The sequence below is a fragment of the Lepidochelys kempii genome, chromosome 19 (assembly GCF_965140285.1).
Source record: "Lepidochelys kempii isolate rLepKem1 chromosome 19, rLepKem1.hap1, whole genome shotgun sequence".
In the NCBI taxonomy this organism is placed as follows: Eukaryota; Metazoa; Chordata; order Testudines; family Cheloniidae; genus Lepidochelys; species Lepidochelys kempii.
The window spans coordinates 5,438,992-5,458,199 of NC_136398.1; the positions used below are offsets into that span (position 1 = coordinate 5,438,992).

The following is a 19,208-nucleotide window of genomic DNA, read 5'->3' on the forward strand; positions in this document are numbered from 1 at the left end:
CCCCTCCACTCTCCTTCCCCCCCCCCCGCATCTTTCCATCCCTCGGGCCCCCTCCCACGGCCTCAGTCACGTGACCTGCCCCATTCACGTCCCCCTCTCTCTCCGCCCCCACCCCCGGCTTCTCCCCTGATTGGCTCGCGGTTGCTCCGCCGCGGCGTGACGCGGGGCGGCGGCGGCGGCCCGGGGCGCGGCCCGCCACGTTGCCCCGCCCCGCTGTTGGCCCCGCCCCCGCCCCGCTCGCTCCGGCCGGAAAGAGGAAGCGGCTGCGCCTGAGGCGCCTCCCGGAGACCCCAGAGCCCGGGCCCCGCCGCCGCCTCCTCCCCCCGCGGAGCCGGCTCCCGCTCGTGGCTGCCCGGGGCAGAGCTCGTGGCTGCTGGGGGGGCCGCGCCGTGTGAGGGCCCGGGGAGGGAGGGGGGGCCCCCGAGTGAGCGCTGAGGGGCCGCGGCCGCAGGGACCCTTGAGGGGGGGGGGCCCCCGCACCGCCTGGGGGCGACCCGCCCTTACAGGGGCCCCGGGGGCGGTTTGTTTCCGGGGGGTGGGGAGCAGGGTCCGCCCCCCGCCCTCTCTCTCTCCCACCCCCCCCCCCCCGCGATGACGGGCAAGTCGGTGCGGGACGTGGACCGGTACCAGGCTGTCCTGGCCAGCCTGCTGCTGGAGGAGGAGAACAAGTACTGTGCCGACTGCCAGGCCAAAGGTAAATGCAGCCGGGGGGGGCGGGGGGGCATGCTCAGGGCTCCCCCCACACACACACACCACACCCGCCGGTAGCTGGGCTGCGGGCGTGCAAGGGCATCTGGCTGGTCCTGATCCCCTGGGGAGGGGGGGGTGTGTGTGTCGGGGGGGGGCGTGCTTTAGGGCTTGTACCTGCAGAGGTTATTGGGGGGGTGGGGGGTGGTTTGCAATACAAAAGAAAAGGGCTGTGTAGGTGGGTGTTGCCCAGGGCAGCATGGGTTGTGACTCTCTTAGTGGGCTCCCTGTTCTCTTTTTTTTTTTTTTTCTGGGGGGGGGGGGTGTCTGTAATGGGGTGATGTCTTGTGCAGGGACACCCCCACCCCCCCGCCGTCTCTGAGTCACACATGGTATCTGGGTGCAGGCGGCCTCTTGAATGGGAAGGGGAGCAAGCAGGTTGTGAAAATGATCCCTGGCTCGGTAAGTGAGGGGAGGACGGTTGAAAAGTCACTAGCTTATTGTTGGCGTCTGTAGAAAGAGTGTATATCGAGGGATGGCTAACTGCGGTGATTATGTAACCGTGTCAACCGGGCAACTTGAGAACTTAGCAGTCAGCAGCTGGTGTATTTATAAATGCTGTAGGTTGATAGATGAAGAGGCATGAACTCATTTGCATGATGACGTACAAGTCATTGTCAAGAGAAGGTTGTTGAACAAAACGTTGTACATCAGAACTTGATCACGGAGGCCTTGGGGTGTGGAGGGAATTTACTTCTGGCATGTGTGGGATTAGTTTTGACTAGGCCAAAAAAGCCTTTTCTTGTTGGAGTTTTCTGACAACCCAGTCCTCATCGGGGAAAATGAGGCTTCCATGGTAGTGCCACACCTTCCTGGACAGTGGAGGTGAGATTCATTTGTGGTGGGTGTTGGACGTCAGCTGATGCTCATTATCACCTGACACACTTTGATAACACAGGTGTTCAACATAAGGAGTCAATCCTAAAGTGCTAACTTTATTTGCACTCCATGCTATTTTGGAACACACATTGTCACTAAGTCATGCTTCCATCTGTTACCTTACTCTTATTAATGAAAGCTCTTTAAAGAATTTTTTGAGGGAAGCAGGTAGACAGTGCACTTTCATCGGACATTTTCTACCCTCTGCTCTTGAGGATGAGGGTAGAAAGACGAAATGCTATTGAAAACTTCATAACACCTCAATATGTGACAGTTTGAGGTCTAAAATCTTGTAGTCTAGGGCTGTTGCTGCGTATTCAAAAACGTATTCAGTCCTCTTGAGCAGATGCTAAATACCAGTTTAGTGCAAACAAAGGAGCAATACCTGCCTGGTTTGTATAAGTGTGTGGGGTGGAAACTTCTCCCCAATTTCTTCTCAGTAAGTTTCTCCTTCATATCACAATGGATGCTTCCAGCTCAATTGGGAAGAGTGTTGGCACTAAAAGCCGCTTGGTTTTAGCAAAACTTCATACTGTGGTTAGCTAATAAATCCTGAATTACAGTGGCCTTTGCTAGCATCACATCAGTCAAGAGTCAGATGCCATTTCTGTGATTGTTTCCTGAAAAACTGGGTTTTGTAGCTCTGCTGTTCATGTCATTTGGCAAACGAGTTGAATAGAAAATATAGCTAAAATCTGTCCGTAAGGACTCTTCAAACACCCTGAGTAAATGATGGCTGAATTTCAAATACTGACAATTTGCAAAAAGAAAAGGAGTACTTGTGGCACCTTAGAGACTAACCAATTTATTTGAGCATGAGCTTTCGTGAGCTACAGCTCACTTCATCGGATGCATACCCTGTGTGTGAACTGAACTTTTGCTAAGGTAGAATTATTTTTAAGGGAAACTTTTAAAAACTGGATTATGTAACTTTGCAAAACATTCTCAGCCAAAGCATATCATCTATTGTGTCTTCCTTCAGACTGTAACTTTAAATTAGAGCTGTGGCATGGGCATGGGATAATGTCTGAAGAAGCACATAATAGTAGGATCCTGTGGGTATCTGAATGGAAATGGACCTTTTATGAAGTAGCCCTAGAGCTGATTAAGTGTCACTGGAAGAATGTCACATTGCAATGGCTCCAGATGGTATGTTCAATGTCAGAATTTTTACTGTTTTCTCTTTTAAGTACTCTTATAGGAGAGGAATAAACTGTTAAAGATCTGACTTCAAAAGTGCAAAGGCAAAGCAATCAAATGCAAAAAGGCAACAGCTTCTCCCCTAACTCATCCTCTTGCACGTCCATGTATTTTCACATGGCCTACTGTTCTGAGCCCTCTGTGCTATTTTTGCTAGGACAGTAACTTAAGGACAATTGGCTAGTGGCTCTTGGAAATGTTTGTCTAATGAATTTCTGTAGAGGGTTGGAATCTGGATTCTGTTCCCAGTTATGCCAATAACCGATCTTGGGTTAATCACCATACCTTTCTGCCTCTCTATCTCCATTCTACAGAGGGATGATATTTATGTATATCCGATCAGTATGAGGCTCTAATTAACAATTGTAAAGAGCACTTTTGTGATCTGTGGAGAAAATGAGTAGTAGAAATGCAAAATTATTGTTCAAGTACTGCTTTATTTTCTTGTGGGAGGTATTTGGGTTGAAGTTGGATCCATATCTTTGGTTTCTAATGCTTTGTGTGTATTGGAGCTGTAGCAAACTGCACAAATGGATGAAGCTGCACGTTTTGGAGAGAAGATGGCACAGCTTAGAGAAGTGTGTTTTACATTCCAATTATATATTTGGGGTGGGGGGGGCGTGTTAGTTGACATGTAAGCTGAATGTGGTCTTTTTTTCTTTAGGGGTAGAGGTCATTGTCCCATTTGCTAGATCTTAGATATATATTTCAGCTGTTAAATAGAACTGGGCATCTAAAAGCTATTCTTAGATCTCCTAATTGCATTTTGAACAATGAGGATTGGTACTTCCTCCTGTTAATGTAGAAACAAACAAGCTGTCCCAGCAGAGAAGACTCCTGGATAAGTGTGATTATTAAAGTGTCTGCCTATCCTGTTTATAGATAGCTGGAATGTTACAATTCCAGAATGCACTGATGGGCAGGAAGTGAGGTTTTACAATCCAGCATTATTACCAAAGATGGTGAATTACTTGGTAATGTGAAATCCTTCATGAGACAGGAAGAGGCTTTTTGTAAACGAACAAACTTAAATTGATCAAGATTGAACCAGTTTTCTGTTGCGTTGAATGGTAGTTGCTGTTTCTGCAACAGAATTGTCATTTGTACTAACAATGAAAGGGTGGAGGGAGCCTCAATTCTCATGAACCATAAGTGAAGCAGTCCATAGTTTTCTTTAGCCAAACACACTTCCTTTGTGGTTATTGGGTATTTCTGTGAACACTGCCAGCCAGGCATAGTCTGTTAACTTCCTGAGGAGATAGGCTATATTACATTTCTGTAACTGTATATCTATCTTTCCATTGCCAACTGTTAAGGCCTGCTCATGAAGTATGGGGCTCCCACAATTTCACTGTGTTGAAATTGTGGTTGCTCATCACCATTTTTACCATCAGGCACTTGCTGCAGAAACTAACCTAAGGCCTGGTGATATTGAAGTCAGCTGAATTCCCCTTCAGTGGGAGTAGGCCTTTAATGTTTGTGCAGCATAAAAAAACACTTTTTGTTTGACACACACCTCTTCCGTCTAGGTAATTTAAAGCTCTTAAGTAAAAATGACTTCTAATGAGAAGATCAGCTGGTGTATGCTAACTCCTCTGTAGGGTTTACTTCTCTCCTTGTAACATACTGATTGTTTTGGTAGAAAGACTTACCTGGTCTTAAGTACAGTAGGCTATTTTGTATGCTTCTAATCAGTTGCACATCTGACTTCTGTTCCATGAAAGCACTCAAATAGAGTGCAAGCATATGGAGAATCTTGCACCATGACATTTTGATATGATCAGAAGAATATTCATTGAACTTGTGCAATGCATGAATACGTATCGCCCAGTTGTGAGGGTGGTAAAAATCTTGTTTTAGTTTCTAGCTGACAAATTCTGTATCCCCTTCAAGATTAAATAAATTCTTCCATTAGTAGCCATTACTGCTGACCTGCGGCAGTTGTCGCTGAAAATGGCAGTTTTGCAGAAAGTAATTTATCAAGATTCCCATTAGACTATACCTTCACATTAAACCTGTTCCTTGGGGGCATTTTTGTGCTCATTTTCTTTGTCAGCCAATTCAGTGCAACATACTTCGTTTAGGAGATGTGCAACACTTAGATGTTGAGATGGAGTCCAGGAAAGATGACCAAGGAATGAGAGGGAAGATTGTTCACTGATTTGGGGGAGGAGGGGGAAAATCTCTTTTCTAGCCAGATAAACTACCATAAAAAGTACTTGTAGGTTTATAACACTACAGTTTAGTTCCCCGTCTTTTTGCTTTTATGCTCGGCTTACTGGCTTCTTGCAATTTAGTACTACTTAGGCTGTATCTAGCTCCTTTGAAAGGTAGCGTTCAGCTGCTAACCACACTTCCAATTCTGTGAGATGTTTCAGATGACGTCACTCTACAAGTTGGATTGTGAGTTGTCATGCCCTCTTTCCGTAGAAGTAGGAAAGAAATAAGAACTGAATGACATCCCAATGCTGCAAAATGGCTGTTTGGTTCACCTGGAGTCCTGTTGTGTACCCACCTCTTCCTTAATTTCAGTCTGCAGAAGAGAACTACTCAGGGGATGTCGATAATAACCTCATTCTCAGTAACATCAGTGGTTTGGTCCTATCCACACTAGAAGCATAACTGTGCTAAGAACAACTTAAATTTCTATAACGCCATATCCCAAAGGATACCTACAACTTTTTAAACACGGTGGTTTGTCTTGAGGATTCTAACCCTGTTTTTCTGCCTGTTGTGGACAGGAAATGCCTCCTTTCAGAATAGTAGGCATACCTCTTTGCCTGACTAAAGAGTTTTAGGTCTGTAGAGAGTGATAGTATTTGTTTTCCTGGTGAAGAGATGCATTTCATGCAAGAGATTAAAAGCCAAGTTTGCTTGATTCAGAACCTCTACTCATTTTGTGCCTTAATAGGACACAGGTAAAATACTACATCCCGTACCAACATGGGGTGTAATATCTCTCACCCCTTGTCGGGGTAGTGCCTATCACTATAGATATACAGTACCTGAGAGGTGGGGTGCACAACATTCTGTTCTAATGAGGAGGATGGCATGCTTCCGTGGGCAAACACTGTAGAGAAATGTATCGCCTCCCCAGTGACTCCGTGCATAGGCCCCAATCATAGCATGACTGCATCCTAGTCAGACTCCTTCTAGTGTCCCAGAGAGCAAAGTTTTCCTTGATAGTCTCTCATGAATCTGGCCCTCCTTCAAGGAGTGATCAAGTAGTTCCGGCGAACCCCTGCTTTAGTCTGAAAACCCCCGAGAGCACAAGTGAGGAACCCATTAGTTGTCCATCCTAAACTCTCTCTGGGAGATCTCACGTTCTTGTGCAGATCCATTGGTCGGACCAAGAGTGGGAGTGCGGGTGTAGACAAGGCACTGTCTCTTCTACCACACTGCTTGGAGGAGGTCTGAATGATGTGATCATAACACCAAGACCCTGTTCACTCTAGTGCTTTACAAAAAGTTTAGGTCTCTGGCTGCAATAGTGTTCAATCAGTGGGGATAAAACGCAACTGTCCCTCCCCTTTCAGGCCATGTAGTATTCTATTTAGTGGTATCTTGGTCGCAGAAATCTCTGAAAGGGCAAACTTTATGCTGTTTAGCTTCTCCTTCACTGTCTCTCAAATTCAGACTACTGAGGTTTATGCATTGCATAGAAATCTTTGTTCTCAAAAATTTTTTTCCAAAAGAGCTGTTGAAGGCATTATCAGCACCTCTTCTGATCTATGTTCCCCACCCCTAGCCCCAGGAGAACTCAAGTACTGGAACACAAGCTTTAGCTAGCATAGTCTGAGCATGATAGAGAGAACATGCTTGTTGAGAAGATGCACTGGCCTAAGGCGTGAGCAAACATGATCTGTTATATTTAGAGACACTCCATAGATTGGGAATTGTGGGTATCTTCTTAGAAATACAATGCTTGGTCCTGGTGCTATGGAGGGAAGAGGATCATCTCTGTGGTGAAAATGGGGAGAGGTTTGAAGAGCTGAAGCTGCTAATAAACACTGCAGGCAGTGGTTGCAGATGTCTGTTTTGGAGAACTGAGAGGAAATTAAGCAAAAGCTCTGCAGTGTGGGAAAGAAAAAAGTTACAAAATGCTGCTTAATGTCTACAGTTGTGAGGAGAATGAGGGTACTTCTACACTAAAAAGCAAAAAACCCTACTGCAGTGAGTCTCGGGGATAGTCCACGCTAGACGTGCTACATCAATGCAGCGGCACCGCTGCATTGCGTCTGGTGAAGACGCTCTAAGCTCTCCCGTTAGCATAATAAATCCACCGAGGTAGCACTGTCCACGCTGGCGCATAAGTTGATGTAACTTGCATTGCTCGGGGGGACAGCTTCTTCACACCTCTGAGCAACATAAGTTATACCGAAGTAAGTTGTAGTGTAAACCTAGCCTCAGAGGCCAGATCAGTTAACTCAGGCTTGTGCTATGGGGCTCTGTAGATGTTCCTGCTAAGGCTGGACCCTGGACTCTGAAACCTGGCATGGAGGATGGGTCTCAAAGCCCCCAGTCCAGCCTGAGCAGGAAAGTCTGCACTGCTATCGTTAGCCCCGTAGTGCAAACCTGAGTCAGAGGACCTGGGCTCTGAGACTCACAGCTGTGGGGTTTTTTTTGCCGTGTATACATACCCGGAGTACTTTTTAATCTGAATCAGATTAGGCGATCTGGGGAGAGGAGTGAACAAGATACACCCTTTTAAAATAAAGCTTGGCTGTGTTGGTTTCTGGCAGCAGAAACTTGGGAATGAGTTGCTTCTGTCTAAACAAATGTGTGGGCTCTGGTGACATGAGATCATAATTTCAGGCTGATAACTATTGATCATGACATGCTATAGATACCAAATCACAAGATTAATGGTAGATTCTACCTTGCTAACATTTTCTCTAGGTCACTGGGTTTAGTGGCTACATACCTGCAGCTATTAGGCATGACCACAATGCCTAATATTGATTATCAAAGGCCCCATTCTGGACTGGAGCCTCAACTAGGTGGTGCACACATGGCTCTGCCCCAAAAAGCCCCGTTTCTCATGATTTCTTCTCATCTTGCTGCATGAATGACAGCTGGGTGTACTTATGTAAAAAGGATGCTGCCAAAACAGGCTGTGATCTGCTTCCCAACCAAGTGTGTGGGATTTTACCCAAAGCTGTGTCTCCTTACTGGACTGCCAGATTGGAACCATGGGAAGAAACATTTTTCACTCAAGTTGCATTGCAACTGTGAGGTTGTCATTCTTTTCAGTATATGTTTGGGGTTTTTTTTTTTGGATAAATCAGTCATTAAAACATTCCCTGACCATCAGGTGATGTTTCTTCCATCTGTTGTGCACTGCTGCTGTCGCTGTGGGCATTCTGGGAAATAGTTGTTTTGCTATCGTTATTAGAGAGCTGAGTTGTATGGCATGACCTGCCTACGCAGACACATGTTCACCAACAGAGATATTGAATGGGTTGGGATATGAGTGGATATGGAAGCTATTTAACGCCACAACTGTTAATTTGAGGGTAAATTTGTGAAGTACAAGTGTGTGAGGGAGGTCTCAATCTGGGCAATGATACAGACTCCATGATTTGAATGGACTGGAAACTTTTTTGTTTTAAACTAGCCCGTGTTAAATGTCTCCAACTATTATAGGTGGTAAATGTGGGCACTGAGAATTGCTGTTAAATTAACCAAGGAGCTTCTATGCATTTCTAACTCTCTGAATTTTTACAACATGAAGATACTGTATTTGACTCTCTTCCCTCTCCCAAACTTTTTCCCTCTACTCTTCCAGTCCCCGTCTTTCCCACAGGCTCCTTGGATCCAGTATCGTTGATGGCAGAACTGCAGGTTCCTCCACAGTGGAGTACCCCAGCGATGACCATTATGCAACTTCTCCTGCATCCACTCGTCAGTTTAAGGTTGCCCCGCACTCCTCCTTCGGTTTGTCTGAGTACCCCTCCCCTGTGTGTTATGGGAGCTCTGCCATGAGTTCCATTTTGAAGTCCAACCCTCTTGTATAACTCATTGCCAATTAGATGCAAAAAAAATTGTACTTGTGCATTATTTCTTGATTCTAACATAAAATAGATCTACATACAGAGTTAGGTCAGGGTTTCTCTGTTCTCAGTATTTCCTCATCCAGAATTACAACACAGAGGTTTTTTCTTGGGGACTTTTAAGTACATACAGTGCTGATTAAATGTGCAGTACAAATGCAGAATGTTAAAGGTGTTGGTTGAAAGCTGCACTTGACTTGCAAAGTCTGTCTTGAAAGATCTTGCTTCTTTCTGTCCTTAGTATTTGATATTAACTACTGGAATTCAATGGACATACTTAGCTTATGATGATCTCCATATTGCTTCTAAAGTGACTGTCAAGTTATTGGGCTCAAATTAATGGTGTTAAGTGTATTTTTCTAAGTCTCACTAATGGAGAAATGTTCACTGCTTTCTGATATTTCAAATAGCTTCACTTTTGCATTTAAACATTGCCTTGCAGTGTTAGCAATACAAATATTGTGTTTATATACAAGAATCAGGAAAAGAAACTGATAACCCTGTACTCACAAGCCGAGAAGTGTATGAAAAGTAAGATTTTAAAATATCTAAATTCTAAATATATGGAGTAGTGCTTGTAATAAAAGTAAAAGGACTAATTAACTTCACAATATCTTCTCAGTTGTGGTGCTTTTGGCATGGGCAGTATAGGAACCCAGTGTTGGATTTTAGGTACAGCATTGTAATAGGTGAAATGTGGCAAACAAGTTACCAGTCCTTCTAAAAAGCTGAATCTAGAGCAGGTGCAAGGCAGGAAAACAATATGAAGCTAGAAAACAAGTACATCATTGTCATAACTAGAATGACTCATGGAATAAGTAGTTGAAATAGCTTTTGAAAGAAAGGGATGGAATCTGGTGAACGCTAGTTGTGAGGCTGTTAAAGGCATTGGATGAGGGGAGAAGCCGTTGAGCTAGGAAGACAAAGAAGGCAAGACAGTGGTCCAAAGCATGGGTGGAGCAAGAGTGGTGAAGGTTTGGTGACACGTATGAAGAAGAGGGCTTAACATACAACAAGAAGTGCAAACAGGTTTTCATCTTAAGTTTTTCTCACTCTGCCAAACGGTTAATGTTAAATATGTCGGGGGGGGGGGGCTTATTGAATAATGGAATTTCCCTACTAAACCACTGTCTAAACTTGCGTGAATCACAGTTGAGCTTCCTCTTTTAGTAAGGGCAATGTGCATGGCGTTTTCTCTTTAAATTGCCCTGTGTAATGGCTGCTTGTGGTGAAGAGAGAACTAACCTATGGTTCCCTAAGAACAGTCTTTAGATGCTACTTGTTTGCATGATGAGGCACTGGATAAGCCCTGCAGAGTTTCCTCCTCCTGTGTGTTAAGACTTTCGTCAGCAGACCTTTACACAGAACTGAATAGCAGATGCAGTGATCTGCACTGCCTGGCTACAATTATAGCTGCCTGCAGTGAGTTAACATTCTCTTTTGAATTCTTACAACATGTTATGCTTGAAACTGGTGAAGAATTCTTGGATTAATTTAAACCCATAACATCTGTGAAGTGGAAAGAGGATATCTGACCTTGATCTGTGTAGGGTACATACTGGTGTATTCAGTAAGTCTCCCTGTATGACAGTTTTGTAATGTACTTCTGCCTTTGAAATTGCAGCATCTTAAGCTGAGAAATCAAGAATGTGTTTTCCTCTTTTATACTTCTGCTTCTTCTACAATCACTGTAAGTGGCAGGGTTAGAAATGGGAAGAAAAATAGCAAATCCAGTCACGGTAAACTTTAAAATTAGGTAAACTCTGCAGTTCTGTGGTGGCTGACTGAGCATCATTTTTTGCAACAGAATGAAATAGGTCTAATAGTGGTTTAGGTACAGCAATGCAACTAGTGTGAACACACTGTCCTCTTCCAGATAAAGCTAAATCTGATCAAGATCATTCTGTAGGAAAAGGGTTCTTAGAATCCCTTTTCAACAGCATTTACTATTCTAACAGCTGCCACTGTACGCTAAAGAGACTTTTTGTCAGTATTGGTGGGGATACAACTATAATGACAGGTCTGCCTTACTCTTGTGTTTGAGCAGCCAGCAGCAAATATGGGTCCAAGAGAATGTTGGAATGGCGGTCATTATAGTTGCCAGGGTATGGAAAGATCAGCATTCGAGGGGAAACTATTTTGGAAATAGCTGTGCATGGTGAGAGGAGTGTTCGAGATAGCAGCAGCATCATTCAGAAATAAGGTGTGGAGACCTGGGAGCCTGGAACATCTCTGTGCTGCATACAGGTGCATTAATTATGCAAACCTGGGGGAGAAGAAATAGAGGCAGGTGTGATGAAATGCACTGAGCAGTGGATATCGAGAGAGAAACATCCTGCCTTCTAATCTTATCTCTGTCTCTAACTTTGACCTTGAGCAAGTCACTGAGACTGTTTTCCCATCTGTAAAATGGGGAATGTTGATGACTAAAGTAATCGTCATACAACATTTAAATACGATGTAAATCCGGTGATGCTCAGTTTTACAAATGACCGAGTGCCCAGTTTTTGTAAAAATACACCACTATGCTTGGTTTCAGGAAACTTGCACTGCCATTTAAGTACAAATAGTGGGTTGGTTACTGTAGTAACAAACAGATAAATTAGTTAAGATGTCAGACTGGTATGTGGTTTTGTGAAGGTGTTTATCTCACCAATATCTTTGCCCTTTAAAGATAATTCATCTTAATACAAGTAGATTATTGACACTAAAGAGAGAACAAAAACTAACTCCATAACTCTAGTCTGGAAGGAAGGACTGATCAGAAACAGCAGTTTTCTCATGTATGCCCCTTGAAATTTAGGACAGGAAAAAAAAGGGCCTGGAACAAAACTGATCCTTGGAACATGCTGTAATATCTTTCTCCCCTCTGATTAGTGACCAAGTCCTATATTTATAGGTGAAACTGGTAGCAACGCCTGTTAAAGTTGCACAGTGCTTTCCATTATATATGTTTTCAGTTGCTGGTAACTTTGCCAAACTGAAACAATTTGTGCTGAACTTTTTCATACTAGATGTCTGCCTAAGGCTGACTTTTTTGCTGGGAAATTCTAGCTAAAACATTTCAGCTGTTTCCAAGAACAAGATTAGGGAAATACACTTCGCCCATGTTTTAAAAAAAATAAAATTAAAAAAATCCCCTTTTGTTGAGAAGCTCTAGCAATTTCACGCTTTGAAGCAAGGGTATGAAACTTGACAGGTCCCTGGTGTCTGTGCCTTTTGCGGTCACCTTGAAAACTTCCTGCAGGCTCAGTAGAAGCTTGCTAGAGTTTGGCAGGTGAATTCTCTGATTTTGTTTATACTGAGCAGCTCCTATGCACAGACTGAACTGTTCATGCCTGTCTCCACAGAATAACTGAGAATGCTCCAACCTGGTGCTGCAGAGGCTGAGCTAGACTTGGCCGGCTGTTGCCCTTCCGAGTAGCTAGGGACAGCTGTGGTTCTGGGCACCAGAACTGAGCAGGGAGAACCTCTCATCTGCTTTCCTTGCTACTCCTGCTTGCACACAGCAAGAGAGGAAGAAACCTGACTTGAATGCAGAGGGGTGAAGAAAGGGGGTGGGGGATCAGAGGAAATGCAGAGCAAGGGGATGGGCAAAAGCTCTGGTGGGGGGGACCCAGAGCAGGAACAAGGGGAAGGAACAGGAAGAAGTAATCGAACAGCCTCAGTGCCCTAAAATCTGAATTCAAACACACACCAACAATGTGTTGTCTTCAGAGCTGGAGTGACTGACAGAAGGACTGACTTTATTGATGAAGTCCGTATAGGAAGGCTACATTGGATGAGAGTTAAAATCAAAGGAAGAAACTACATTCCTAATACAGTAGAGATCTTTACCAAGAAATGTCTGAATTGCAGCAGCCCCTTCTTGCTTCCATCCACTTGCAACAGCAAGGAAAAGAACCTGTCTGGCTCAGTTCTGCTAACCACCTCCAAACCCACATGTGACAACTACAGGTGTGTGGGGAGTGCTAGACACATGCCTGTGAGCTGCTAAAAATCTTTCCAGAGAGGTGTACTTCTGAGTGCTTGAATCCCTATATAGTGATGCTAGAGGACTAGTGCATAGCTTCACTAGATCGCAGTATATAATAGCAAATGCACAAATACTTGAGAAGAGATGGAACTATTGCCACTTGACAAGGAAATGAAGCAGAAGTGTTCAAGTATGAGTGCAGCTTAATCCAACGTCTCCACTAATTTAGTCACTTCTTTTGGTCTAAAATTTTTAAAGCCTCTTCTGAGATGGAAAAAATGCATAATCCCTATCAACTGAACTCTCTAGTGTCGCTAATCCCTGGTTGGTTGTCAGCTTCTGACCTGTCTTTTTCAGTCTTGGTAACTGGTGGAATTTGTCCTTGTTTTAAGATTCTCTTTATAAACCATGTCATTGGCTCTATCTGCTTGAGACCTTCAGTTATACAAAATCTGATGCATTATTGGACATGGCCATGTGCATGTATCCTGAGGGGGGAGAGTCCTGGCTGTACTAGCAATTGTTTTAGGAAGCCAGAATTACTACTTGGCAGCTCCACTGTCCTGATAAGATTAAACCAATTTATTTGAGCATAAGCTTTCATGAGCTACAGCTCACTTCATCAGATGCACTCCTTTTCTTTTTGCTAGTAACCTAGTCATTCCTCAATTAGTTGGTTTAAGGCAGTGCTCCGAAGTGTTAGCACCTGGAACAATTTTTGATGGTTGAGTAAAATCTCATTCAGTCTTGTATCATCCTGCTAAGGAGGGCAGATGCTGTATGTGCCAGTAAGTAAATTTTGTGACAATTGCGCAGTTTTAAAAAAAAAATCCTTTAAAGTTGACCTGTGAAGGAAGAGAGAGCTCCTCAGAGTGGCTTCTTAAAGTCAAGCTTCTAGATGTTTTAGCCAACTTCCTGAATGGCCTATTGTTCAGTTTCCAAAGTATCCCTGGCTCACGACATTGTCAACAGGGACTCTTCTGCTTTTGCTTCCTCATATAACAGCAAGTTCAGTCTTTATGCAAGAGAAGATGGGAGCTGAGATTCTGCTTTGTGCGATGCATAGTGGCAAGGAACTGGACTAGATGCCTCTTGAGGTCCCTTCCAGTTCTGTGATTCTACAGTATCTAGATTTTGAGTCACTACCTCAATTTACCATGGGTCACATCGTACTTCAAACCAACTATCCATAGATGGGGGAGGGACTTATATAAGTGTGTTTCTTTCAGTTAAGGTAGGGTGACTCCTAAATTCTAATGGGCTTGCATTAAGGACATAGTTTAATCATCTAGCGCCTTTGTGGGACGCTGCGGAGACTGCATTGACTGTCCTTGTAGAACAGTGACAGATTTCTCAATCCTTGGGCAGAAGTGTACAGCATACCAGACTGGTGCAAAGTGAGTGTTTGCATGTGCGAGGGGGGGAAACCCAGAGGAAGCTGCAATCCATAATATCGTGAATTCCAGTCAGTCCTCTTACGCAATATCATTTCCGGAAGAGAAATTATAAGTCAGTGGAAAGTACTGGGGGCTCTTTTTTAAAAAAAAAAAATCAACCAACCAAACAAAAAAAACTTTCTGTTCATCAGTTGGCTGACTGGAAAGCAGGGAAGGGGAATTTATTCTCAGTTCTAGCTCAATGGAAAGTTTCCAGTTGGCTACCAGTGATGGCTTGTACTAGCTGATGTGGGTGTTATCTTACTGGGATCTATCCCGCTGCCTGCACAATTTCCCACATAGTCTCTCCCACACATACTGTTGAGGGAGATGCTTGCAGGATGTCTGAGTCCAACGCATGCAATAGCATTGACATGGATCATTCAGTCCCTGCAGCACATTTCCCTCTCACAGCTGGGCTTTTGCTGGAGTAATTGCAGGCAGGGAGCCGGCAAGTTGAACAATTGTGCGCACAGAGATTGTTTCATTAGGAGTTGAATAGCTAAGCTCTCTCCTTCCTGTCCCATGAAAGCATCTATTTTACCTCATCCTCCCTCTCCCACTCCCCTTCTCTGCAGTCAATTTCTGCTTATTCATAAATGCCTTCAGGGTTATTACAGAGGAAGTTGACATAAGCAGCTTGAGCCAAAATGCCATGTGCTGAATAGAGGAGGGCAAAAAGTGAATCCCTCTAGGATTTTAAAAATGAAAATTCCCTCAAATGGCATTCTGTGTGTGTGTGTGTGTGTGTGTGTGTGTGTGTGTGTGTGGCAAATGATAAAAACCATTACTCTCCTTACAATGTGTATGATAATCAAGGTGGGCCATTTCCAGCACAAATCCAGGTTTTCTCCCCCCCAAACAAACCCACTCTCCTGTTGGTAATACACATTGTAAGGAGAATGATCACTTTACATAAGCTATTACCAGCAGGAGAGTGGGGTGGGGGGGAAGAGAACCTTTTGTAGTAGTAAACACCCATTTTTTCATGATTTGTGTGTATAAAAACATCTTCTGTATTTTCCACAGTATGCATCCGATGAAGTGAGCTGTAGCTCACGAAAGCTTATGCTCAGATAAATTGGTTAGTCTCTAAGGTGCCACAAGTACTCCTTTTCTTTTTGCGAATACAGACTAACACGGCTGTTACTCCGAAATATTTCTTTCAATGTTCTTCAATTATTTGGCAAGTCAAACGTTTTTCTTACTAATTTGGTTTTTAAAGGGCTTTTGCGATAAATATGTTAGGCCAAATTTTACCTTTAGTGTCTTCTGTAGTTCTGGTGAAAACAATGAGATTGTACAGGTGGAGACAGGATAAAATGTGCCCTCTTACCTAATGCTCCAACTCCTAACTCGGGTGGGCAAACTACGGCCCACAGGCCACATCCGGTCCTCCAGCCGATTTAATCCGGCCCTTGAGCTCCCGCTGGGGAGCAGGGTCTGGGGCTTCCTGCGCACCAGCGGCTCCAGGAATAAGCAATATGTCCCCCCTCTCCAGCTCCTACGTTCAGGGGCAGCCAGAGGGCTCCTTGCACTGCCCATATCCACAGGCACTGCCTCCTCAGCTCCTATTGGCCAGGAACTGCGGCCAATGGGAGCTGCCGGGGCAGTGCACAGAGCCTCCTGACTGCTCCTAAACGTTGGGGGTGGGGGGGGGGGGAACATGCCACTGCTTCCGGGAGCCGCTTGAGGTAAGCGCCGCCTGGAGCCTGCCCCAGTCCTGATCCCCTTCTCGCCCTCTGAACCCCTTGGTCCCAGCCCGGAGCTCCCTCTTGCACCCCAAACCCCTCATCCTCACCCAAGAGCCTGCACCCCCAGCCAGAGCCCTCACCCCCTCCTGCACCCCAACCCCAATTTGGTGAGCATTCATGGCCTGCCATACAACTTCCAAACCCAGATGTGGCCCTTGGGCCAAAAAGTTAAGACAGTGGTCGGCAAACTGCACACAGAGCAATTAGCAGGAAGCATTTGGGTGGATAAAGGCTGCAGGAGAGGCATACCACTACTTCAGCAATTCTTGTGGCTACATTGACAAATACTTCCAGGGCTGGGATTTTGCATTTTTCCCCAAAAAAGTTGTTTGTCTAAGGTAGAAGAAGCAAAGCGTTATCCAAAATATTGTATGTCTTAATTTCGTTGTTCATAACCTATCTAATCCTATGCCTCTTGCATTAAGTTCCCAACTGAAATTGCAGGTCACTAGGATAGTTTTAACTTTTTGCATCCTCTAGTTTCCTCAAAACTAAATTCTTGTAGGACCTAATTCCGTTCTGTAATATTCTCTGAACCAGTCCATAAAGGGGCTTTTGCAGATCTAATCACGTTGCATAAACAGCAGCAGCACTCTTGACATTGACTAGAAGTACAGAATATAAACAATATTCTCTTGCACCATTTTTTCAGAGCTGGATGTTTCATGTGAACAACTTCCTCTTTTTTTTTAAGAATCCCATGATTACAAAAATCTGCATGGGGAAGTATAAGACTTGTTTGCATTTACATTAGCGGGCTAACCTTAGCCCCAAATGTTTGCAAAGCTAAGTATGTCATGGAAATTAGAAACATCAAAACAAAAACCTGTGTTAGCCTTTAAGGAGTAAGTAGTGACTGTTGCAATTGAAGGATCAGTGAGGATGTGGAGGGCAATATACTTAGTCTTGCATATTCATCCATTTTGTTTGAACAGCTGGACTCTGCCCAGCATTTCGTAAAGGGTAAGCTGTTCAGAACAACCTAAATTTGGCCTTGTTGCTAAGACAAGGGCTCTCCCAAGCAAGAAGTCATGTAATTCCTTCCATCTTCCTTATTACCTGAGAAGGAAGGGTCCTGATTGACATTAACTTTAATATCCTTTGGCACTTTATACTTTGCTGTGTGGCCGCTGCTTCAATTGTGTAAGTCTAAGCTGCCCTTGCATTGCTATTGACAGGCTGATGCCTGTGTTCTCCCAATCACTAATGCTTTATTTTTATAGTTACTCTTTTTCCATTGTACTGAGCCTTGCCTGTGTCAATCCATCACAGCTCTTTCAGCAGACAGTTCCTGCTGCACACTGCAGCCGCTCAGTTTACAGCGTTGCCCTTTCTGCCCAAGGGGAGCAAAATCATCTTCCTTCTCTTTGAAGAGTTAACATTATCTGGATGTAATATCTGAACTTACAAGAAGACTAATTGATTACTGCTTTATGCAATAAAGAGCAAAGGTGAAGGTGCATACCCGGCATTCACATGCTTTGCCCGCTTCGTAGGGCTGGAGGAAAAATGCAATGTATGTTTGATAAAATATTTAGGCATCTTTGTGTGTTTGGGATGTCTGTGTATGCTTGTAACTCCATCACAATAGTATCGGAGCATCAAGGTTCCTAACAATGCATTTGAATCAAAATATTAGCCTTCGTTCTAAAAAGCAGAAGAACGTCTTTGTAATGGTTCTGCTTTGCTTTTTTGATCTGCATTTTTTTTCCCCTCTGACATTTCATTTGCTTCTTTCTTATCTCATTTCATTGTTAGTTTCTGTGCTCTTAGCAACAAATAGGAGAAACAAGTCTGTTACCTCAGAGGACAGCATCTGCTGCTACCAAGCAAAAATATTGGCAACTAACAGGATTTTTATAGCTTAAGTATTAATTTAGAAAATGTCAGTTAGCAGAAAATGGTTCTAAACTTTCAACTCTGTATGTGTTCTGGATTTTTCCTGAGCTTGGAACTCAGAATATGGTGGCAGACAGCTGTCATTTTAATACCCAGTCCTAGTTGTTTCTGATCCTACCTCCTAAATGAAACACAAAAATGATGAGCGAGGGACATAGATCACTGCAGATGGTACTGCGAACAAGAGCACTGTTCTCATCTGGTATAATTGTGTAGAAGGTGAAATGGCCTTAACTAGCACCATGGGACACAGTAACTAGAGGTTACTATGGCCCCTGATGTAGTATCTAGTTTACTATTAATCCGTTTAGTCCTATAAACACTAAATATAGCCTAGGGCTTAAGTTTAACTTAAGTATAACCCTGAAAAATTCCTGGTAGTTACCTCGATTGAACAAAGTTAGTCCCTAAATTAGAATGGTCTGAAATGAGACACAAATGAAATCTATAAATGGGACAGTTTTTATTAAATAAGAGGCACTTGTAAATTTGGCAACTGGGCACTGGGATTGCAGTCTTCCTAGTTTTACTGCTGACTACTGTAACACCTTCAGCAAATCACTTACCTGAGTGCCTCTTTCTCAGATACCAGAATACTTACCTACTGCAAAGGGGTTGTGGGCTTTCCTTCCTGAATAATATATCCATAGTGCACTGTAGGTGCTTCTATGCCATTATTGTGTGATGGCTATTAGGTGTCCAAAGCACACTTTGCTTCACATTGAGGTGTTCATCAGGAACTACTTTTTGAGTTGGGATGTGAAGTCCAGAAATGGCCTTTTTAAAGAGGCAGTTAAGAGAGCAATGGTATTGTAGACTAGAGATTTCCTACTCATTGTCCTTGGAACTTTGATTAAACCATACAAGGTCAGCTGAAAACATTAGCTTTCCTTTCTGTATTTGTGGTTCTTAAACTGTTCTCTGTGGGGTATAATTCCTCCATATTGCTTGTTTGCTATCCTGCTTGGTTGACAGCAATCAGTGTGTGGCCACGGGGAGGCCAGAAAATAAGGAAATGCTGCTAACCCTGAAGGCTGACTCTACCTAACAATGGTGAGAAGTTCCATCTTCTGAAGGATTTTTCTCCATGAGTTCCCCTTCCTCTCACAAGCTTCCTCCTGAATCTCCGCTGAGCTTTCAGGTCCTGCTTTCTAATCAGATGCAAGGGAGTTAATTACCCTGTCCCTGAACAAATATCTTGATGGAGTAGAGCTCCTTATCTAAAAGTGTACGCTGCAGTTTTCTAAATGAAGGAGTTCAGTGA

General features: G+C 43.8%; 1 protein-coding gene across 3 annotated transcripts in view; it reads left to right on the top strand.

Moving 5' to 3' along the window:
- Positions 1–228: 228 nt before the first annotated feature.
- SMAP2 (small ArfGAP2) overlaps positions 229–19,208 on the top strand; it is a 34,424-nt gene continuing 15,444 nt past the window's right edge. The window contains exons 1-2 of one of the 3 annotated variants that reach the window (XM_073317808.1): positions 478–694; positions 8,615–8,763. Coding sequence is in view for 1 of the 3 variants with exons in the window: in XM_073317806.2 (XP_073173907.1) it covers positions 592–694 (103 nt within the window). In the remaining 2 variants the exon portion in view is untranslated. Of the gene's footprint in view, positions 695–8,614; positions 8,764–19,208 lie in introns of those variants that run through there. The other 2 variants (XM_073317806.2, XM_073317805.2) reach the window with 2 other exon arrangements.